Source organism: Petaurus breviceps, unplaced genomic scaffold, assembly GCF_028583685.1.
Source record: "Petaurus breviceps papuanus isolate PSGF00001 unplaced genomic scaffold, PetGlider_PUasm1.0 689, whole genome shotgun sequence".
NCBI lineage: Eukaryota > Metazoa > Chordata > Mammalia > Diprotodontia > Petauridae > Petaurus > Petaurus breviceps.
The window spans coordinates 3,889,518-3,912,736 of record NW_027186458.1 but is presented as its reverse complement, the minus strand read 5'-3'; the positions used below and the strand labels follow the sequence as shown (position 1 = coordinate 3,912,736).

The 23,219-nt window shown below is 41.5% G+C and overlaps 1 protein-coding gene across 3 annotated transcripts in view; it reads left to right on the top strand.

The window, feature by feature from the left end:
* The window catches only part of BLTP1 (bridge-like lipid transfer protein family member 1), a 211,117-nt gene that overhangs the window by 15,412 nt on the left and 172,486 nt on the right, over positions 1–23,219 (top strand). For all 3 annotated transcript variants that reach the window (XM_069104875.1, XM_069104876.1, XM_069104874.1), the window contains exons 3-6: positions 12,360–12,479; positions 14,985–15,101; positions 16,577–16,655; positions 19,325–19,389. In XM_069104875.1, the coding sequence (XP_068960976.1) occupies positions 12,368–12,479; positions 14,985–15,101; positions 16,577–16,655; positions 19,325–19,389 (373 nt within the window). In that variant the 5' untranslated portion in view covers positions 12,360–12,367. The remainder of the gene's footprint in view (positions 1–12,359; positions 12,480–14,984; positions 15,102–16,576; positions 16,656–19,324; positions 19,390–23,219) is intronic.

The following is a 23,219-nucleotide window of genomic DNA, read 5'->3' as shown; positions in this document are numbered from 1 at the left end:
TACATTGATTGGGAAGGTGGAAGCCGGAGCAGCAGGAGGTCGTACTTCTATCCCCCCCCCCCCCCATGCTTATTGTTTCTTAACCTCAGATATCTCAACATCCCTCTTCATGTACACAGCAGATCTAGAGAATTCAAGGAGACCTAGAATCAGCCTTTAGTGCTATGGTCTGATCAGTAAAATGTATGTAAGCCCTTAAGGGCAGGAACTGTCTTATTTTTAATTAAAAAAAAATTGTATCCTCAGAGCGTGGCACGTTGGTGTTAAAAATGCTTGTTGATTATTTTTAGACCACTTTTTTTTTGCAGTATAGAGCACATAAACATTAAAAGTTGTTAAATATTATTCAAATCTTAAAAATAATGCTAATTAATATATTGAAATCTCATTTTATTTTATTTTTTAAGTTTCAGTAACAGCAATAACCAGAAATAATCTTTATCTGCAGTTCTAGCCTTTTCTAAGACTTAGACTCATTCACATCTGCCAAGAATACATCTTCATTTGTATGTCTGTCGGCACCTCAAACACAATATGTCCCACATTGTTCTTCCTTATGATTCCATCAATATTGGTTGATGGCACAAACCTTCCATCCAGTTTCTTATGTTCAAAACTTTAGTGTTTAACCATTCTTTCACCTCCTTTCTCCAATTGGTCATTTTAATTGAATTCAGCAATCATTTGTTAAGGACCCAGTGTGTGCAAGGAAATGTACTTGGGATGGGGGGTGATAAGTATGGAACTGAAAAAGTTCCTGCCCTTAAGGAGCCTTTTTTTTTAGGGGGTTATCAGTCTGTCTACAGATAAGTAAATGCAAGGTGATTTGAGGAGGAAACCTGCTAATTCAGTTAGGCTACAAGTGCATGTGCCAAACACTTTGCTGGAGAGCCATACTCTAAAGGAGTTTATGTTCTCAATGCAGAGATAAGAAATACACGTGAAAATATACATAGAGCAAGTCCAAAATAAATACTTGGTAATTTGGGGGGAGGATACACGCATTTGGGGAAGTCAGGAAAGTCTTGTATGTAGAAGGTGGTCCTTGAGGAGTGTCTTGAAGGAAAAGAAGGATTCTGGGGGTTAGAGGTGAAGAGAGAACGTTCTCTACTATTGCTTCTTAAACTGTGGGCGATGACCCATATGGGATCTGAAGGGGTTGCAAGTGCAAAAAGTTTAAGTAGCCCTGGTCTAGACATGGTGGAAGGTCATTCATTGCAGAGGCACTGGGTCGGGCTGCATGTGAAGAGAGGAAGGAGATGTCATAGGTGAGGCAAGAACGTTAGGAGGGCGCTGGCTTGTGAGAGGCTTGAAATGCCTCTCAGAGGGGCCTCTGTTCTGTCCTAGAGGCAGTAGGTTGGAGCTTGCTGGACAGCTCCTGAGCTTCCAGTTTGGGGCTACCACAAAAAGAAGGGAGGACTCTTTTTGTTGATATCTATCTTTTCCCCCCTTTCCTTTGATTTCTTTGGGACATAAGCCCAGTAGAGGTAGCACAGCAGAGTCAGAGGGTCCTGGTTCAGTAGCTTTGAGGGCCCGGTTCCACGTTGTTTTCTGGAGTGGCTAGACCATTTCACACTCCAGCAGAGCATTTCTGCATCTGTTTTCCCACAAGCCCTCAAACATTTGTCATTTTGGACAGTTTAATCTCAAACAAACCTGTAATTTTTGGTGGTTTTGGAGTGGAACTTTAAAGATGTTTTAATTTGCATTTTTCTGATTATAGCATTTTTTTCATGATTGTTGTCATCTTAAGTTTCTTCCTTTGAAAACCTCATATTCTTTATCCATTTGCTTATTGGGGTATTCCCAATGTAATTATTTGGCATGTCCTGTATTTGCCCTTTTACATCCACATGCCATTCATATTGGGCATACCAACATCCACAGACATCATTGCAGGATCTTTGGAAGCTGTAGCGGCAGAAATAGCCCTGGTCAGTGCCTTTTGGTAATAAGAAGAGGGAGATGCTCAGTCCCTGAGGGTAGTTGCCACTGATGGATATCTGGTGCTGAGCCCACATTGAGGAGCATGTGATAGCCCTGGGGGCAGTGGGCTCTTGGGGGATGTTCTTGTTTGGGATGGCCGTGCGCTGGTTGCCCCAAGGACATTTCAGAGCCTCCTGGGAGGAACCTGGACTCACTCGAAATGTCTGTCCTCCCAGGAGAAAACCAAATGGATCTAGAGTGTGTGTACCTTTGAACAGGCCCCCTCCAGTGCTCATCCGTCAGTCTGGAAATCTGTGAGAGCATACAGATGGTGGGAGCTGAGCTCAGGAGTTGGAAAGGAGACAGCAGACTGGCCTGCTTTCAGGGCATTTCAGAGCTCTTTTATTGACCCCAAGCTTCCCATGAAAGCAGCATCCCAGCTTTTCAGGACTAGCATTTTACTGATACTGCTGCATGGCTGCAAGATGTGGCCGCCACTGCCTCCTAAGAGTGAAAGATGCCTGTCACAAAGAGGCCCCTAGAGAGCGGCATGGTGGGTGTGAGCTGTGAGGATCTCTGGATAAGAAAAGGACTGAGGTCACCATCAAGGGATTCTGTGACAGGCTAAGAGGATGGATTGGTCTTGTGTCAAGGGCCATGCCAGCTGGACAGTCAGAGTCCTTGCAGTACTCCACTGTTGCCCTTGCAGCGATGGAGGGAATTGAGGAAGGGCTAGCAGGTTTTATCTCCCTCGTAGAATGTCCACTCGACCTGGGTCACTAGAAGGACTGTGTTGCTTTCAATAGAGATTGGGGAATTAGTGTGTCCCAGACACATGTACTTATGAGAGTGTGATGTTTCCTGTCTTATGGGTGTAGCGGCAAGCACCCCAGTGTCCCCAGGGTGCCTGCTCACACAGGTTCTTGGATCTGCTTTGATAAAGGAAAGCAACTCAAAATGGGTTAACAAGCTCACTTTAATCAGTCAGACATATATAGTTTACCTTGTTCAGGGGAAAAAGGTCAGCACCCCGAACTTCAAGAAGTATACAGGCAGAATTATCAAGACAGAAACAGATCAAGTAGACAGATTTCCAAACTGTCCAGCCATTACATCCATACCCAGTCAACATCTGGGTTTCCACATCTGGGTTTTTCAAAGCTGGGGGGGCCCTGGACAATGGCTTCCCAGAATCCAGATCAAATCACAGAACACTTCTCAAAGTGAGCCCCCAAAACAAAGCTACACATCAGGGCTTATATAGCCTTCTCCTGGCTCAGAGAATGTAACAACCTTTTGGACCCACTGGCCAATCAAGAAGTATCTACTGAAAAACAAGCCTCCCTCCCCAGGCTTCTGGTGCATTTTAGCCTAGGGGCAGGGAAGATCTTCCAAATTTGCATTCCCATTACAATGGGTCGAGCCAGACTCATTTCAATGGTTCTAGATTTCTTCCAGGAGATAGTTCCGTGTGCCAGGGCTTGAGCCCTGGCAACTTCACCATTCTGTGCCAGAGCTCTTAGTTCTTAGAGTGGCAAACATACGTCTTCCTGCTTTGTGCCTTACCTAAAGATGATGATGAGAGGGTGGGTTAAAAGGGCTCTTTCTTTTGTTGTATCTGTCCAGGAATCGTGAATGGCTTTCCTGTTAGAGACCTAGGATGCCTTCCTGGAAGGGAGCCTTCATGTAGCTCTTTTGTTCTGCCAGATTGGATTCTTTTTCATATTGACAAACAAGCGCAGTGGGATCTTGTATCCTTTACATCTTTAAGTCGTGTGTGGAGCAGTGAAGACGTGGTTCATTGTGACCAGCTGCTTGCAAAGGCCTCCCTGTTCCCTCTTAGATTGCTTGTAAAAGCCTCCTTGTTTTCTAGTAATTCTCTTAGTGAAGACGACCTTAATCTGTGTGATAAGAACGCAGAAGGATTCTGTATACATGAGAAGTATTTATGTAAGTTGGCAGCTGCAGATGTCCATGGTCGCCTCTTTCAGTCTTATTTTCAGAAATGTGTGTTGATTATCACCTGGTACAATATTTAGAAATCGATTTGTTGATTTAGTTTTTAAGATTCTGTGTGATTCTGCGCAGTCCTTTAGCCGCAGAATGTTGGGTTTGGAAGAGGATTGCTTGTCCTGGTCAGATCCCTTGTTTTCTGGGTGAGGATGGTGATGTCCAGAGGCAGCGGTGTGCCCAGTGCCGCCACACTGGAGGCCGGGCTTGCTCGAGTCCCAGTCTGGTGCCCTTATTCGCTGCTCTTTTTTTAAAAATAGATTTTTAGTGGCGTCTCCTGTTTATACTTTGCCTACATTTCCCCCTGCATTTCCTCTACCCCTCCCAGAGAGCCATCTGTTATAACAAAGAATGTTTTTTAAAGGGCAGTAAAGGAAAGAAAAGTCAGCAAAACCAATCAGTGTATTAAATGACTCTGGTATTATGTTTAATGTTCCACATCCATGGGCCTCCACCTGTACATGAGAGCTGGAGAAAGCAGCTTTTTTGGGCCAGGCTAATTCTGAATTTCATAGCATTTAGTTTCAGTTATTTTGTGGTTTTTCTGTTTACATTGTTATAGTCGTTTCATATATTGTATTCCTGCCTCTGCTTACCTTATTTTGCATCAATTTATGTGAGTTTCTTCATGCTTCCCAGTAGTTATTGTGTTCGGTTTTTTCTTACAGAGCCATACTTTTCCGTAAATTCTCATACCACAGTTTGTTTACTTATTCCCTAATTGATGGAAATGGCATCTGCTTTGTTTCCAGTTGGGTTCAACAACAAACAAATACTAAGTATTTTGGTGTATGTTGAGCCTCGATTTTTGTCATCTACTTTTCCTGGAGTATATAGCAGTGAAATCTCTGGGTCAGAAGAGTATGGACATTTTAGTCACTTTATTTGCATAATCCCGGATTGCTCTGTGGGCTAGTTGTACCAATTTGTGGTTTTGTCAAAAATGTATTTAATATGCCTGTCTTTTCACAATCCCTCCAGCACTGACTACTGTCTTCTTTTGCCTCCTTACCAGTTTGCAGAGCATGAGGTAAAATTTCCTTGTTTTGATTTGCATTTCTCTTATTATTGGTGAGTTGGAGCATTATATCAAATGGTTCTTAATAACTTGTAATTTTTTTTTTGAGAACTGTTTATTCAAATCCTTTGACAGCTTGTTTATTAGGAGTGGCTCTTGGTCTTAAAGATTTCTATTAGGTTGTTTGTACCTGTTCGGTATCAAACCCTTATCAAAGACATCTGATACATTTTCTTCACAGTTGAATATTTTCATACTTAACCTAGATACATCAATTTTGTTTGCAGAACCTTTTCAATTTAATGTAATCAGAAATTATATATTCTTCTGTAACTGCCTCTTTCCCTCATTTGGTTAAGAATTCTTCCTCTACCTCTAAATGCGAAGGGTATACGAACTTCTCTTTGGTATGATCTTCAGATGTCACATGTATCAATTTTGAAATACATTCTTAAAGGTTAATCTAAGCCTAATTACTTCCAGGTTACCTTCTGATTTTCTCAGCAGCTTGTATCCCATAGGGAGTTCTTTCTTAGGTGATTTATGTTTATTGCACACGGAGTTACTGAGTTCATTTTTTTTTAACTCTTCCTTGTCTTCACTGTTTCATGGATCTTCTTAACTTAACTAGTTTTTAACCAGTGCACAAGCTTTCATGATTGCTGCTTTGGAATATAGTTTGAGGCCTGGCAGTGCTATTTGCCTTCCTTCCTACCTGATTTTTAATTATTTCCCTTAGTAATCTAGATCTGTTGTTCCTTGAAATGACTCCTTTTAGTATTTGGTCTAGTGTTGCAAAGTATCCTTTGAATTTTTGATCGGTAAAGCATTAAATCTATAAATTAGCTAACTTTAGTAGTATTGACATTTTTTAATTGGCAGGGCCCACTCATCAGCACTGAATATTTTTTTGGCTATTTAGTCAACAAGAAGCATTTATTAAATGCCTTCTGTGTGCCAGGCACTGGGCTAAAACCGGGGATACAGAGAAAGGCAAAAACCAGTTTCTGCTCTCGGAGCTCCCAGTCTAACGGGAGGGACGATACGCAGGCAGCTGTGTGGAAATAGAATGCAACACGGGACAAACTGCACACAGCCAGCTGAGGTAAGGTGCTAGGATGCGGGGAGGGTGGTTGGGAAAGGCTTCGGTTAGAACGTCAGATTTTAGGTGAGACCAGATCACAGAATACATGGTGGGGAGAATGGTATGGGAAAACTGCAAAGGTACGAGGGGGCCAGGTTGTGGAGGACTTTGAATGCCCAACAGAGGATTTTTTTTGATCCTGAAGGTGATAAGAAGACATCGGAGTTTACTGAATAGAGGGGTAGCCTAGTCAGACCTTTGCTAACAGGCTGCTGCTTTCCAAGCATGAGAGGCTGTAACAGCAAGCATCCTAGCATCCCCAGGATGGCTACTAGCACAGGGTCTTCACAGCAACTTTAAAGGGATCAAAAATCTTTAATTAAATACACACACATATACATATATTATTCACTTAGTTCAGGGGAAAAAGTTAGCAACCTGAATTTCAGAAAATACAAACAGAAATTACAAGCAGACAGAAAAAACAGAAAAAAATAACACAATTCAACAGACCAACAGACAGGGTTTCTAGCTGTCTGACCATTACATCCATACCTAGTTAGTTACCAGAGAGAGAAGCACCAACATTTGGGTTTTCAAAATCAGGGGGCTCATCAGCTGCCCAGAGTCTCATCTGGCCAAATCACACAACTCTTTCCATAAGTAAGCCCCCAAACAAAACCTCACCTCAGAATCTATCTCTCTATCTGTCTGTCTGTCTATCTATCTATCTATCTATCTGTCTGTCTATCATCTATTTATCATCTGTCTGTCTATCTATGCATACATCCATCCATCCGTCCATCTGTCCATCCATCTATATCCTTCTTCAGGGTCAGAGGACATTACAATCTTCCTGACCCACTGCCTAATTACAAAGTAACAAAAGGTGTGGACCTTCCTAAAAAACAAGCCTCCCTACAATCAAGCCCTTCCTGTTGGGTTCTACTTAAGGCTCATTAAGGGGCAGGGAAAATCTTCCAATTCCCTTACCATTACAAAGGTAGAGTCAAGAGACAAGAGTGACAGGAAGAAGTACAGCCCAGTTGCTTTAATACAGTCCAACAAAGATCTAGAAAATATGCCCAGCTAACTCTTCATGGGGAAATCCAAGAAAAAAAATCACAGTTAATTTTCCAGCCCAGGTCAGTCAGCGTAGGGGGAACGAGAGGTCTGCAGACACTACTGGGGCTGGATTCTTGTCAGGAGCACACCATGCTGGGGACCAAACACTACATTGTATGGGGATTGAAAGAGGACCAGATCGCACAGCTTGGGGAACCCCCATCGTCATGAGGCAGGAAGAAGTCTTGGGGGTCTCTGAACTAAGACAGCACCTAGGATGTAGCAAAGGGTAGGCCTGGCAGCCCTCTTACTCACTACAAAGTTCTAGATTACAGGTTCAGAGCACACCAACATGGGGATCTGTGCCTAGGCAGGGCAGAGGGCAGGGGTCACAGTTGTAGTGCCATGTACTGAGGAATAAAAGCAGACAGCACTTGTATGCTTCTGATGCTGTGTCAGAGCAGTAACTCAGTAACAGGAAGAAAGAGTAAAACTAAAAGGGGGGAGCTTTAGATTAATTTAACAACATTAAAAAAGTAAACAAAAAAGAAATGAAGGATCTGAATAGAATTGGAAAGTTAGATATGATAGACCTTCAGAGAATATTGAATGGGAATCAAAAGGAGTATCCCTATTTCTCAACTCTGGGCGTCACTTTTACAAAAATTGGCCATGTATTAGGACTTTAAAAATCTCACATGCAGAAAAGCAGAAATATACAGAAATTCTACTGATCATGATACAAGAAACATTACATTAAATAGAGGATCTTTGAAGGAAAGATTAAAAATAATTGAAAACTAATTAAATCATAAAGAATGGATGGGTCAAAGAACAAATCATAGAAACAATTTCACTAAACATAATGACAACTATAAGACAACATACCAGAATTTTGGGATGCAGTCAAAGTATGTACTTGGGAGAAAAGTTATATCTTTAAATGCTGCGAGCGACCTTGAAAAAGAGAAAGAGCAGATTAATAACTGGACATGCATTAAAAGCAACAACGAGAAGAGGCTACCGAATACTATTGTGCTGTAAGAAATGATGAAAGGGATCGTTTCAGAAAAATCTAGAAAGACTTGTATGATTAAGGCAAAGTGAAGTGAGCAGAACCAGGAGAACATTTTTAATGGCAGCAGCAATACTGAGACAAGTTTGAAAGACAGGAATTCTGATGGACAAGCTAAGTAGTCACAATTCCAGAGGACTCATGATGAAACGTGGTAGAAAGGTGATAAACTCAGAATGCAGATTGAAATATATTCTTTTTCCTTTTTTTAGATGTGGCTAATATGAGAAAATTTTTTTTGCTTGACTCTGTATTTGTAACATAAATCTTATTTTCTCAATGAATGGAAGAGGTAAGAAAGAACATTTATACTGGGAAATTACAAAATTGCATTTTAAAATAAAAACTGAAATTGCATTTTGGAAAATAGCCAGGACTTGAAGTGATGAGGCCCTGCTGCAGGATGGTGGCAATGTTAGAGGAGAGAAGGGTGCTGTGGATATGAGAGTTGTTTTCAAGGGTAGGAATGACAGGATGTGACAGCTAATTGGGTGTGGGATGTGAAAGAAATGAAGATGACACCTAGGTGGTGAGCTGGGATGAGGGAGGAGGGTAGTGCCCTAGAAAGCAATAGGAAAGTTGGAAAGAAGAGTGGTTTTGGGGGGAAAGATGACGAGCCTAGTTTTGGACATGGTGAGTTTAAGATGTGAGTTGGGCCTTTAGTTAGAGATATCACAAAACTCATTAAGAGAGAGGCTAGGGCTGGATAAGTAGATCTGAGAATCGTCTGCATGGAAATGACAATCAGTTCCATAGGCTCTCAAGAGATCTCCAAGCAAAATGGGACGTCACTTGCTTTGTCATCACCATGGTACATCAAACTGCAGCATCAACGTTCTGTTCTTTTTGGCATTTGAAAGTGCCTTTGGGAGCTAACCTGCTCACTCAGACCTTGCATCGCCCACGGCTATAAAGCTGAAACAAAGTGAGAAAAGAAAAAAAGACTTCTGGCTTGAATTGAGCAAAAAGCTGCAGGCAAAGGGGGTACCCCCCTCCCCCAAGAGACCCCTGACTTCAGAGCAGATGTGAGCAGTCTCTCCCCAGGGGGTAAAACAAGAATGCTTAGTCATTGCACATCATATAGACCCCAGTGAGCTAGTGGTCTTCCTACCTGCCTTGAGCTGGGAAATGAGGGTTCCTTAAGCTAACCTTCATGCAGGTTTACACTGAAGACAAGGGAGCCTGGCTAAGCTAGTGAAAGCTTCAGAACCAATTATAATGACAGATATGATGACAGATAGGACTTTGTCTCTGGGATGGTGGGATTGTGGCTCCAAATCAGAGGGTTGTATGACCAAGCTGGAAAAGACAAAAGCTAAGGAAGTTGCAACCAGACTGGGTTAAATATATATGAGCAGAAGGAAAGGCCCAAGAAGGGGATCCCTATGGTTACTGGTTGTGGCCTAAATGAAGAGGATTCTGTAAAGGAGACTGAGGAATGGGCTGCTGGGTAGGGGAAGAACCAGCAGAGAGTGTGTCCTGAACAGGCTGAGGGGTCACTTAACATGTTCTTCATTTCCTTAAGGAACATTTTGTAATTGAGTTTTTTCAAGTATTGAGTGTGCTTTGGAGATCGATTCCCAGGTACTTTATGAGTTTTTAGTTATTTTCAGTGAAAATGTTCTTTCCAGTATTTACCTCCTGGATTCTGTTATTATTACATAGACAGGATGTTGTTTTCTGGGTTTATTTTGTAGCCTGCAGCTTTATTGAAGCTACTCATTGTTTCAATTATCTTATTTTGTGATTCCTTAGAATCTTCTGATTAAATCAACAAATAGGAATAATTTTGACTCCTCTTTCCCTTTTACCTTTAATTTCTTTTCCTCATCTTATTAACTATTGCTAGCATTTCTGGAACTATGTGAAAAATCATCAGAGGAAAAATTATATACCTAACATATAATTAGCCTAATAGAGAACTAACAAACTGAAAATGACTTTTACAAATTAGAGCGCCAACAAATAAATGCAAAATAGATGTAAAAGAGGTAATCTTGAAAATAGGGGAGAGACAGATAAATTGAAAACCAAAAAGACCACAAAAGTTATAAACAAATCTTATCTGGGTCTTGGAAAAGACTTAACAAAATTGATAAACCTTTAGCTAATTTGGTTAAAAAGAAGAGATTAGAAAACCAACAAAATAAGGTAAACTCACAGCAAAATTAGAAGAATTGAAAAGAATTATCAGAAAATCTTGTATGCAAGTGTATGTGAACAAAACCTGGAACAGGAAAGAAATAGAAGTTTATCTTCGAAAATATACAGTATTCTACCTAACAATACCAAATAGAGATCTTAATCTAAACTCAATAGAAGAAATAAAAATAGCTGTAAAGAAAGTACAAAAGGATGGGGAGGGGAACACGACCTGATGTATTTACAAAAGAGTTTTATCAACTTTTAAGAACAGCTAACACTTGTAGTATTCAAATTCTCAGAGATTGAGAGACTCTTCATATAAGATCTAGTCTTAATAACTAAGCTAAGGAAGGGTAAAACAATGAATGAGAACTTTAGGCCAAAACCATTCATGAGAAATGATTCAAAAATTTTAAATAAAATCATAGCAAAAGAATACAATAATCAATTTTTTAAAAATGATTTATTATGACTAAGTTGGATTTATACCAGTGATGCAAGTATTTTTTATTTTGAGAAAATAACCAACATTCCAAACTATATGAATTATCTAAGTAAATGCAGAAAAGTCTTTGACAAAGCACAATAGTCACTGATGCTAGAAAGCCTGTAAAGCATAGGAGCTTATCAGGTGTTTTCTGTGTACAGAACACTGTGCTAGGAGCTGGAGAGGTACAAGGTTTAATGAAGAGGCATCCTTGCCCTGATGGGACTTGTGCTAGGTACATAAGGTAACATTACAGGATAACTACACTAGAGAATGATAAGAGGGCTCTGGTGGTCCAAGGGGGAATGCCATTGCTTAGAGGGTTGGGAATGGGATCATGGCCACGCTTGCTGGAGGTGTCATCCTATTCAGCACGTAAAGGAAGGGTAGGGAGTGGGAGAACATTTCAGGCATGGCAAACATTGGAAGCCTGAGTGTAATAGCATGAAAACCTGTTTGGATGGCAGGAGGTTGGAGTGTGTGAAGGGGAGCAGTAAAAGTGTGGCTGGATTGATGGTAGGGAGGCATCAGATGACATGGGGCCCAGGATGCCAGACAGAGGAGGTAAGAGTCAAGGATCAGCCATTAAGAAGCTATTACCAGTTATGAATATGAATAACATTGATATTCATTGTAGTAGCATTTATGCAGAGCTTCATAAAGTACCATCATTAGACCATCACAGGTAGATAGTGTCAGGTAGATAGTGTAATTGTTATTATTTCTGTGTTACAGGTTAAGGATGTTCAGAGAAATTCAGTAACTTGTGCAGGGTCACAGACCTGGCATCTAAAGGAGCCAAGACTTCACCCAGAATTCGGACACCAAAGCCACTTTTTTCCCACCACTTTAATCTCTCTCTCAAAGATGCTAAAAACAAGTATTTTGGATTCTGTATCTTGATCCACCACTAGCTTCACTAGCTAATCCATGTCAGTCTGTGCCTGCTACTTGCTTCAGATTGCATCAGAATACCTTTTGGCCCAAAGATCTTTGAATCAAGCACCCTTGAAATTGCTCCCCAAATAAGCTTTTCTGTTTGGCAGCTGTTCTTCTGGACTTAATTTAGTTTTGTTACTAATTAACAAAACTGGGTGATTTGTTTTATTAGCTATTTTGAGTCACTTAGAATAGTACTTTACACATAGTAGCCTTAGTAACTTAATGTTTGTTGAATTGCTTTTAGTAGGATTAAAAATTGTTGGTCACATTGTTATCTAACTTGTCGTCCTGCTTTGTGGCTTTGTAAGAGTAGTCTTAATGACTAAACAGAAAATGTTTTGTGGAAGTTGACACATCATTTGCCTAAGACTATATTTAAACTAAGGCTGTGTTTTTGGTTTAGCAGTAGCAATTCTGTCTCTATATAGACAATGCACTTTCTTTTCTTTCATTTAGGATCTTTTTAATATTCACATAATATTCATTATGAAAAACAAAATGTGTTCAAATACAGTTTGGCCTGTTTTATCATTTTCTCCTTATATGACTTCACTGACAGCTTTCGTCATTGTATGTTACTAAATTTTAAAACTCTGAAATGCTTTAGCCCTGTAGATGCTGATTCTCACAATGGATCAAAGGAAAAATGATAGCTTTGTCCCCAGTATCACTCAATTGGAAGATTTTCTAACAGAACATAACTCCAATGTCGTATGGCTTCTTGTTGGTAAGTGAAACTTACTCTGTTTTACCATGTTTTAGGTGCATTGTTAAATGCAGGAAACACATGTACCAAGATGGTATCATTTTTTTCTTAGCTAAATCATTGCTTGAGGAAACCTTTTAATTTTTATTGCGATTAGGCCTTTTCTGAGAAGACTGACTCCAGGAGTGCTTAAGAATTGTTCTGAGAAAGGGGGTAGAAGGGACTCTGCCAGGGCCTGTCTTCTTCCTCACCATAAGCCACAAAAGTACCTTGATAGTACCAGAAAGTAACACAGGTTCTTGTTTGCAGTCGGCACTTAAATCCACAAGTACAGTTTGTGGGAGACCATTTATTCGTTCTTCATGATTGTTTATTTCAAGCAAGAAGTAAAAAATCTGGCAGATACCTGATTCTATGGCTGTGTTTACTTTGGAAAAAGTTTAAACCACATTTGGATTTGGGGCTAAAAACATTGAAATAAAACCTTCCAGATTACCTGACATTTAAATAATATTTTCGCTGATGAAGGACCTCACTAGGTCAAAAATTGATACTGGGTGTATGTAGATGCGGTTCTGTTCTTACCTATAGTGTTGTATAATATGCTAGTCACTGTCCCCATTTAATGTTAATGAGGAGATTAAGGCAGTTACATAATGTTAATAATAATTAATATCAATTAATTTTTATTAATTAATAATGATTTTAACTTAATTAAAAATTTAAATTATTCTTAATTTATTTAATTATTAATATTGATTAAAATATTAATATAATTAATATTAACTTTTAAAATTATTAATAATATTATAGCAGTTACATAATGTTAATAACATAAGGCAGTTACATAATACAACATACAGATGCATGTGGTTAGTATGACACTTGAGGTTATCATAGCAGTATATCTGTCCTAATATCCCATATCGGGTCTGCAAAAATGTAATCTTAGACAATACAGTGTCATAGGAGCCACAAATGTTATTAACGTAATATCATTTAATAGACCAACTGATAATCAAATCAGCATGACGATTGCTACTATGGGGGACGTGGCAGCCCACCACCCATCACTTGCTGACTGTCTGAGCCAAAGCATGACTCCCTGGCCACTTTTCTCTCCCTCCTACTTCAGTCAGTCTGTCAGTCAGTAGACGTTGAATGCCTGCTATGTGCCAGGAACTGTGGATATGAATAGAAATAAAGGCAAAGACTTCCTCTTCCCTTGGGGAGCTTACAGTCTAATGGAGTAAAGACAGTGCCAGAAAGGAAGCCTAAAAGGTGGGCATGGAGGCAAGGAAGGGGCACAAGCTACAGTTCCAAAGATGGTGGGAAATGGGGAGAAAAGCTGCAGAGCCCCCTCCTTAAATAGAAGCTGTCCAGGCAGAGGTGCAGAGGGGCCTGAGGACCTTTAAGGATCAGACAGATTCAGTCCTGCAGGGGAATGAGTTTCCTGGGGAAGGAGACTTGATGGAGAAGTCAAAGGAAGTGCAAAAGCAGCGAGTGGGAAATGGGGAGAGAAGTCCTCCTCAGTCAGTCAGTCAGTATTTAAGACACACTTGCTGTCTGTCAGGCACTGTGCTAACTGCTGGAGGTACAAAGAAAGGCAAAAAAAATGGTCCCTGCCCTCAAGGAGCTCATGATCTAATCATGTAAATAATAATTATAATAATCAACATAATATTGTAAAACTTTACATGACATTTTACATTAAAATGTAAAAAACCATTCTTAACTTATGAGCCTTATGAAAACAAGTGGCAGGAAAGTTTGGCCTACATATGGTTATGTCCTGACCCTGGCCTAGATCGCCACTGAAGGCCCTGGCCAGTCGTAAGATTCTGTGGCTTTGGTTTCAACACGTCATAAATAGGAGTATTTACGAACTGTATTTTCATTGAAGAAGTAGTCACATTAGAACCTCACTTCCACTATCTTGTTCTATGACATTTCATTAAAAGTAGGTTGTTAGCTAATTAGTGACCAAACTTAGAGTACAAGGCAACCTATATTTAATATAGGTGAGTTTTTAATTAGACTGAAGTTGGTCTTATTTCTGTCTGTTTGATGGTACAGCCTGTTGATGAAATATCACGAGAAGTTTCTTTTTCATCTTCAATGGTGGCAGCCTGGTTGGGAGAAGCTGTTCGGAATTGACACGGGGATCTAGGCACATGGCTGTATGGAGGGTGGACAGCCAGGGCAGATGCAGCTGGGCAAGAAAAAGGAAAGGGAGTCTCCGAGAGAAGACGGTGCCCAGGGCTGCTCCCCTCTGCTCTCAGCCTTTGTTTTTCCTGACTAATCTTTGAAGGAACGGGAAGGAAAAACAGACAAGCCACAATCACCATGTGGTTCAGAAGGCCCATTTTAAAATTGCATGTAAAAATGACTAGAGCAAAAATAAACTGAATTGCCATCCTTCTAGGTGTTTAAATATCTTCTTTTTATTGACTCCTTAATTGCTCTGCACAATTGAAGGTAATTTAAGCAAAATGCATGAAAATCTTGTGCCTTTTTTCTTAACAGCTACAATTTTGTCCTGTGGATGGATTATATATCTCACTTATTATAATTCCCGGAATGTTGGACTTATTTTAACATTAGTTCTTAACAGATGGTACAAGAATGGCTACATCCACATTGGTGAGTTCTTCCTGAATTGTCGGCCCCCTCTGACTTTGGGCAATTGAGTCACGCTGTCATGGCCCCCCTTTCCTCATCTGTAGAATGAAGGGGTTGGCCTTGATGACCCTTCGCACTTTAAATCTATGATTCCTTTATCTATTCCTTCTACTCTTTCCCCAATTCAAAGTATATTTTATAAAACCTTGCTGCCACTTTGCATTTGTTTTGAAATTGTACTTATATTTCATGATGGTCAGACGGCTTTACTGGAGTTGTTCCTGCACAACACATTTCTTAGTGGTAGTTGCCCATTCCTTGGCTTCTAGATCAATCACTGGAGTAGAACCACTTAATGCTCATCCCTTTTCTCATTGTTATGCTTTGTTGTACTTGAGAGAATGACAGAGAAGCAGGTGGTGGGACTGCTAGATGGGGAGCAGATATCCTCTAGTAGGAGAGATTAGGCTGAATGTGTTGTTTTTAAATTGAGAGGATCTGGATGATTGTGGAAGTGGGGTCCAAGTAGGTCTTCAGGATATAAGGATTGAAAGCCTGCTCTCTGGGTGCTGATTAACAAAGGAAAAGGTGCTCACTCTGCTAATACATCTAAAAGAACTTCCAAGTTGTGTATTAGAACAGAGAAGCCAGAACTGAGTCCAGGTGTGGTTAGAGACTAAAGAGCCCCTGAGGAGAATCAGCAAAAAGGTACCTGTCAGAAGCTGTCTTGAAAATTTAGATTTTTCATTCCTTGTAAAAACCTTTTTTAAAAATTACTCTTCTAGATCTAAAAATTAAAATGGTCATGATTGAGTAAATTTTTAAAGAATGCTTTTAATTCATACATTTCATTATAAAGATTTTCCATTTTAATGACAACTTGAGAAAAATTAAGTCTTCATTAAATTCATGGTGTAGTAAAAATTATTTTAAACCAGTCTTTAAAGTTTTTATGGGGGAAGGGGGTGGTTCTTAAACATCACTACTTTTTTCCTAGTTAGAACCTTGGGTCACATTTTCTTTTCGGGGTAACAATTTCTTGTCTGGTGCCTCCTCTTGGTGTGGTGAAGCCCCCTCAGAGGCCATGCCAGTGGAGCTCAGGTTCCCAGCTGCTGCTGCCAAGCTGGAAAGGCTTGTGTGGGCCTCTCCACGGTCTCTTTACATGTCCTTGAGGAATTAGCCTGCTTAGGAAAGACTGCTCAGCAGATTGGCTGCCGCTGGGGGAAAGCCCCTCTCCCAGACGCCATCGGAGTGGTAGGGGCTCAAGACCTTTGGTGGTCTGAATACTCACCCCCAACAATTTACAGATCAGTGAATTTACTCTGAATTAGTGAAAGTTTTACTGTTTTAGTAAAATAGGAAAGAAGATGAACCAGTACAGAAAAGGAAGAATTTATTTTGAAGGTCTTTAATGTCTTTTTTTTGCGGGGGGGGGGCGGACTTATAATGAAGTTACATCCAGAAGATGACTCTTTTTGCCCTTTTCCTTCCAACAGGTTCGTTTTCTTTCTCTGTCCTTTCTGGAAAAGTGATGGTCCGAGAAATCTATTACATCACAGAGGATATGTCTGTTAGGTGAGAACCTTTCTTATGAGGCAAAAACAGCGATTTTAGCTCGTGCAAATGAATGATGATTTGACCTAAGTCCCTTGCTGCTACGTTTGTGCCTTGTTCCGTCGTGGTGTTTGCGGCATCACGTTCTTGACTAAATCTCTGAGACTTAAATGTCCTGATCTTTCACTCCTTAGTAAGTAGAACTCCAGATTGGAGGGTTATTAACTGTCTGACAGCAAAGGTAATTTTAATGTAAAAAGTAAAATGCTATCGATACATCTCTGAAAATCACAATGAATACATCTTCGGGTTATCTTTTTTCTTTTTAAGCTTAGACTCACAGCGTTCCATTTGGAGAAAGTGTTGTGAAGGACCTCAGAGGTCAGTTAGTCCCAGCCATACCTGGACAAAAACACTCCTAATGTTCCTAAACCATTCCCCTTAAGCTCCTAAAGCAGCCCACTCTACCCTGGACAGCTCGGATGGGTTAGAAAGCACCATGTCTTCTTTACTCGGCTAACTTTCAAAACATGGACATTCGGCAGTCACATTGACCTTCTCCTGTGGCATATCCATTCTGTTTAAAAAAAAACAAAACAGAACCCAAACTTGTTATCATCCTCCTTCCATTTTCTTGTGCTCACAGAAGCCTTCCTCAGTGACCCTGCACTCTGGGCCACCTTTTGAAGGCATTCACTTTCCTCCATAGCCATGAGGAGTGAGTGGGCTTCTGGGGCCTCACGGTTACTCCCCAGGCCTCTCTACCCCTGCGCTTCAGCAGGGTCACAAGACTGGCTGTCTCAGACTTTGCTTAAAAAGCAAAGACCAAAGTGAGATGGCGAGACCTGCACATAATATGGGAGATGGAAAAGAATCAGGCAGCGAGCGTGCAGTCAGCACCTTCTTTGTACCAGACACTGGAGATTAGGAATACACTGAATGTAGCCAGCCCTACCTGCCCAGAGCTTACATTCCAAGGAGTGATGCGTGGTAGTTTTTGGAGGAGGGCTGTGGTAGCTCAGGGCATCCAGAAAGCTTTCATCTGGCAGCACTTGAGCTGAACTTTGAAGTAAATTAGAAATTCCAAGCTAGGGAGGGGAAAAGAATGTGCATTCCAGGCATGGGATACAGCCTGGGCAAAGGCCCAGAGACTAGAAATAAATGTTGCTTGTGGGAAGACCAGCTTGCCTGGACCAGAGGAAGGCCACAGCCGGAATGTGAAGATTTTTAAAGTGCCAAACAAAGGAGTCTGTATTTCATCCTAGACATAATGGGCAATGCATCCCTGCCTGCCTGTCCTAGTATTAAATGTACCTTCTTCTCTTCCCCCCACCCTCTGATCCCTGGGGGAGTTGGGGAGGGGTGTCAGGCACGCTTCTTGGAAGTCCTCGCTGCCTCCCCTGGGTCAGTCAGCAGTCTTCAGGGAAGCACTCGTTTACTGTGACATGGCCCAGAATCCCTTTGGCCGCTCTGTGGGGGGCTTCCTGCAGCAGGGAGAGGTATTTTGGGAGCTGTTGCAGGAGTCCAGGGGAGGACTGCTAAGGGCCCCAGGATGAGAGATGTACACCAGACAGAAGGGCAGAGACGAAGGGACACCCACTGTTGCTGTTCACAACAGCCCAGCCCTAAAGGAACAAAGAAAATGTTGGAAGGTTTCCGGTGCAGAGAGGTGATGCCACTTTGTGAGGGTCACAAGCCAAGCATGATGCGCTTGTTTCGAGTTGTAAGGCATTTTCTTCAACTCTATTTTCATTCTGATTAAGTTCTCAATCAGTGGCACCAAACAGCTTATTGAACCTATAATGTGTTTTAATTATGGTATTAGTTAGACTCTAAAATATAACCACCACTTATACCAGTGTTTCTTTGGAAAAATTATTTCAGACTTGCTATTTAGTATGCTAGGAGAAAATTATGTGTCTTGGCAGCCCTTTATGCCACTCCAGCTTCAGTAACAGGATCAGACATTCCTCCTTCCCTTCCAGCTGTTGGACATGGGGCCACTTGCACATGGAAGAGTGTTGGGATAGATGAGGTGGTTGATAAGGGTGGAGATGAAAGCTTTGGTGGATCAGAAGCTGGGCTTGGCCTTCTAGTATATGAATCAAGGGTAGAGGAGGTAGCAAGGTGAGAAAGAGTCTGGGAGCTTGTAGGGAGTGAGTGTCACCTCTCCTTTCTCTTCTCACCTCTCTTTCTCCAGAATGCCCCTACCGATTCCCCACTCACTTCCACTTCACCCCTAATTGCCTGCTCTGGATGCTGAGGCTACAGGTGCAGTAGTGACGTCCACAGGCATTAGTAAGAGAGGAACGTCCCATCCTTCTCCCTGCCTTACAGCCTCCTTCACCTGTAACATTTGCCAAACCCCTGTTCCAGAGCTAGGGAATTTCTAGGACAGAATGAAAAGCAGGGCTGAGACATGGGGCAGTGAGGCTGGGCGTGATTGGAGGAAGAGTCAGGGCTGCATTGAACAAGGGATGGCCGGGCCTGCGGGTGAGCGTAGTGGCAAGGAGGAGGGACCTCTCAGTGGTAGATTGTATATAAGGGCTTTATGTAATTTTAATGTATCTTAGGTCAGTATCACCTGTTGGGAGAGTTAATTGTGGATTGTATTTAGGTAGATAGCTCCCCAAATGTTCATATGTGTATAAAACATCTGAATTTATATATTTATAATTTATCTTATTCAGAATTCAAGATGGATTTATCATTTTTCGGTGGTGGAAAATGTATAACCCCAAACAGAAACAACATGGTGAGTTTTATTACAGTTTTTTTAACTATTGTCTTATTCCATGATATACTTTGAATTATCAGATTTTTTTTTTTATTTAAGGATATTTAAAGTGTTTCACATCAGGTTATAGATGGAAATGTTCATTCAAAACACAGATGCAGGGCAGTTTGAGTAAATTAATGTACATTCTTTGCTGTTCTTAAGAACTCTAATGAAGTGGATGCCTTTTCTCATTTATTTAAGGAGAAATTTAATGTGCATTGCTTTTTCTTTCTCTTTCAAAACCACATAGAATATTTTTCTTTTTTTTTGAGAATATATACATATATTTTTTTTCTGTATTTACTGACTGAGGGTTAAGAAAATGGAGAAAGGCCAGGAGAAGTGAAAGAGGCTTGTCAGGCAGTCCGAGTGCTTGGCTGTTATCCTGGGGAGGCCCTTGCAGGAGAGGTGCCTGGAACAGCCCTCTTGTGGGGGCTTTTGGGGGCTGTGGGCCAGAGCCACAGCATGGACAGGGGACACACCTCAGCGAGGAGAGCTCCCAGCCATCCATGTGAATGCAGTTACTGCAAAACTGTGAAGGGTCACACTTACATTGTGTGCTTTTTCAAAGTAAGAAGTTTATCTTAGTTAAGGGGAATAAGCACTTATATAATCTCTGCTGTGTGCCAAGTGCCGTGCCGAAGTTAAACGTTTGGCAAGTATTATCTCATTTGGTCCTCACAACAACCCTGTGTGGTAGATGGTACCTCATTATCCTCATTTTTACAGTTAAGGAAACCTAGGCAGATAGGCTAAGTGACTTGACCAGGGTCACACAACTAGGAAATGTCTACGGCTGGATCTGAGGGTTTAACGACATCAGTTGTTTGCTTTATGGAAACAGAGTTGCTGAAATAGGAGATTGGGACATCTCCATAGCTCACAATGCAAGTTGCTGCCCTTATACTCTTCAGATTCCCAAGCAGGAGGGAAGCACAGCTAGAAGCAGCTCTGATTCTCTGAGGCTGGATGAATCATCAGCATAGCACTCCTCCCCTGCTTTCTCTTCTTCTGTTTTTTCTTCCCAACACTCAGAGAAATGGAGTGGCTGCTTCTCACAAAAAAAGGAAAATGTTGGCGCACCAAGCTGTCACCAAAATGTTTTCTTTTAAAAATATTACATGTTTTATTTGAAAATACTTTCAAGATTGAAAAACTAGTCAGAGAATGATAGTGGAGAGAAAAATCTTTGTAGAGTTAACCCCCCCCCCACATTGTGGGGGCTTGGGGCATGGTGCCCCCAAGATCTGGAAAATTCGTGTCAAATGTTTTGGCTTCATACCAGAGAAGTCTGGATTTTTTTCTTTTTCTTTTATGGGGTGTTTACAGTAAGTGCCTTATTGTAAAATTTGGATTAAGTATTTGGTCAGAAGCTCTGTTTTGTCTATAGCTTTCACATTTAATTCTTATTCCCATTTCGGTGGTGGAAAATGTATAACCCCAGAAAGATACAGCAAGGTGAGTTTTGTTGTGGTTTTTTTAACTATTCCCCCAAATTCCCATTTAATTTCTTATGCCAGCTCACTACGTAGCAAAACTGTCACAGGGAAAGTCATGATGTGGGAGGGATCACTGGAACGTATGTACAGATACTGTGGGGAAAAGACAATCGTGACATAGACCAGAGGACTGAAGGACGCCCCGGGAATTCTTAGAAAATAACGGGGAAGAAAGTCAGAGGTGATGTCGGAGGTCAGGGTGCTAGCACACACAGGAGCAGTCATAAGGAGAAGCTGCCACTTTAGCCGGGGTCATCGGAGGTGACTCAGAGCATCGTCGTTGAGTGGCAGGCCCCCCTTTCAGGACGCCCCCCCTCAGACCTCTTGCTTGCAGCAGCCCCCTCCTCTTCTGGCTTCCCGCTTCCGGCCTCTTTGCTCTCCAGCCAGCCTCCAGAGAGAGATTTCTGAGGTCTGACCCCGTCACATCTCTGCTTGTGAAGCTTCATGGACTTCCCATTGCCTCTCAGAGTGGACAGAAGATTCTCTGCCGGGCAGGGGGCCAGATCCCATGCGACCTGCCAGCCTCCACCTTCCTCGGCTTCAGACAAGTTAGCCTGCTGCCGACTCCCACACAACAGGCTGCCCCTGTGCCTGGAGTGCCCTCCCTCCTGACCTCTGCCCCTCAGAGCCCTCAGTTTCTTCAGAGCCCAGCTTTTTCTCTGCTTTGGAGCACTCCCACCGCCTACATGGTCTTTGCTAATGCCGCCTCCTGCACGTCTCCGTCCATGGCAGACGTCTCATCATCTGCCCTGCACCACACCTCCAGGCACTGTGCTCTTCCTCCTGGCCCCGCCTCTGCCCTCCCTCCCCAGCACCCTCATCTTACGAAAGCCCTGGGCCTGGAGCCAGGGACCCCGAGTTCAAATCCAGACTCTGACACTCACGGCTGTGTGATCTTGGGGGAAGCACTTAGTTGCTGTCTGACTTGTTTTCCCAGCTATAAAATGAGGATGGTGATAGCACCCACCTCCTGGTATTATGAAGATCAGATGAGATAATAGCAGAAGTAAAATTATAAATGCCATTGCCTTTAAAATGGGTATTGAGTCAGTTACTCATAAGTTTTCTTCCCCTGTTTGATTTTTATTAGTTGTCAGTTACAGTATATTGACTGAACAAAACAAGGTTTCTCTTTTTATTCTACTACTTGACATTTCCTCTTATAGGGACAGCTAGGTGGTACGGTGGAGAAAGCACTGGGCCTGGAGTCAGGAAAGCTCCTCTTCCTGAGGTCAAATCCAGCCTCATACACTCATTAGCTGCGTGACTGAGCAAGGCACTTACCCTTTTTGCCTCAGTTTCCTCATCTGTAAAATGAGCTGGAGATGGAAATGGCAAACTACTCCAGTTTCTCTGTCAAGGAAATCGCCAAAAGAGTTCATGAAGAGTCAGACTGAAAAATGACTAGAATGTCCACAGCAACTTGAGGGGATTTTGAATGATTTGGTCAGAAATTGATAGACTCTTAAAGGGGCTGTATAATAATAAATGCCTCTTTGATTTTTATTTGTCTGCAATGGTGACAAACAGGGCAGTGCATAATATTTTCCAAATGAACATATCTTTAGTTTTCATTGAATATCAGTGAATTCTGACAGTTGGATAAAAGTTAGAGAGATAGGGCACAAAATAAAAGGTGAACACTAACACTCAGAAAAAAGCCACCACGTCCTTTTATGTACACAATTTTCCTTTTTTAAAACATGTATAGCTTTTCAACTTATAAAGCCTTCCATTGAAAAAAAGAGAAATGCACCACCCTTGCTATAAATGTACTTTGCCAAGCAAAGGAAATTCTTACGTAGGTCATGCCCCCAAATCCCCATCTCGTTTCTGCTTCCTGAGTCCTTTAGCTCCTGTTGGGAGTTGAGGGGCCTGTATTATCATCATCTTCTCTACTTGTGGTTGGTCGGTCATTGCATTGCTCAGAGTTCTTAAATTTGGCAAAGTGGTTCATCTTTGCAGTATTGTTCTAAATATAGCTTACGCAGTTACACACACACACACAGACACACACACACACACACACACACACACAAACCAAACTGTGATTTCATTTGTACCAAGACCTTCCGTTACTACTTCAGGTCTGAACCTGATCTGCAACTTGAGAGTTACCTGGGACATTGAAACATGAAGAGACTTGTCCACACCATGGGACTCTTCTTCATTAACGTTAAACTTCCTTAAATACAGTAGGGCCTTTCTTTAAAACACGAGATGGTTCTGGAATTTACAGAATTAAGTATGAGCTTTCATTTTGTTCCATGCAAGTTAACAAAGTTGGAAAAAAATAGTAAGAGTCAG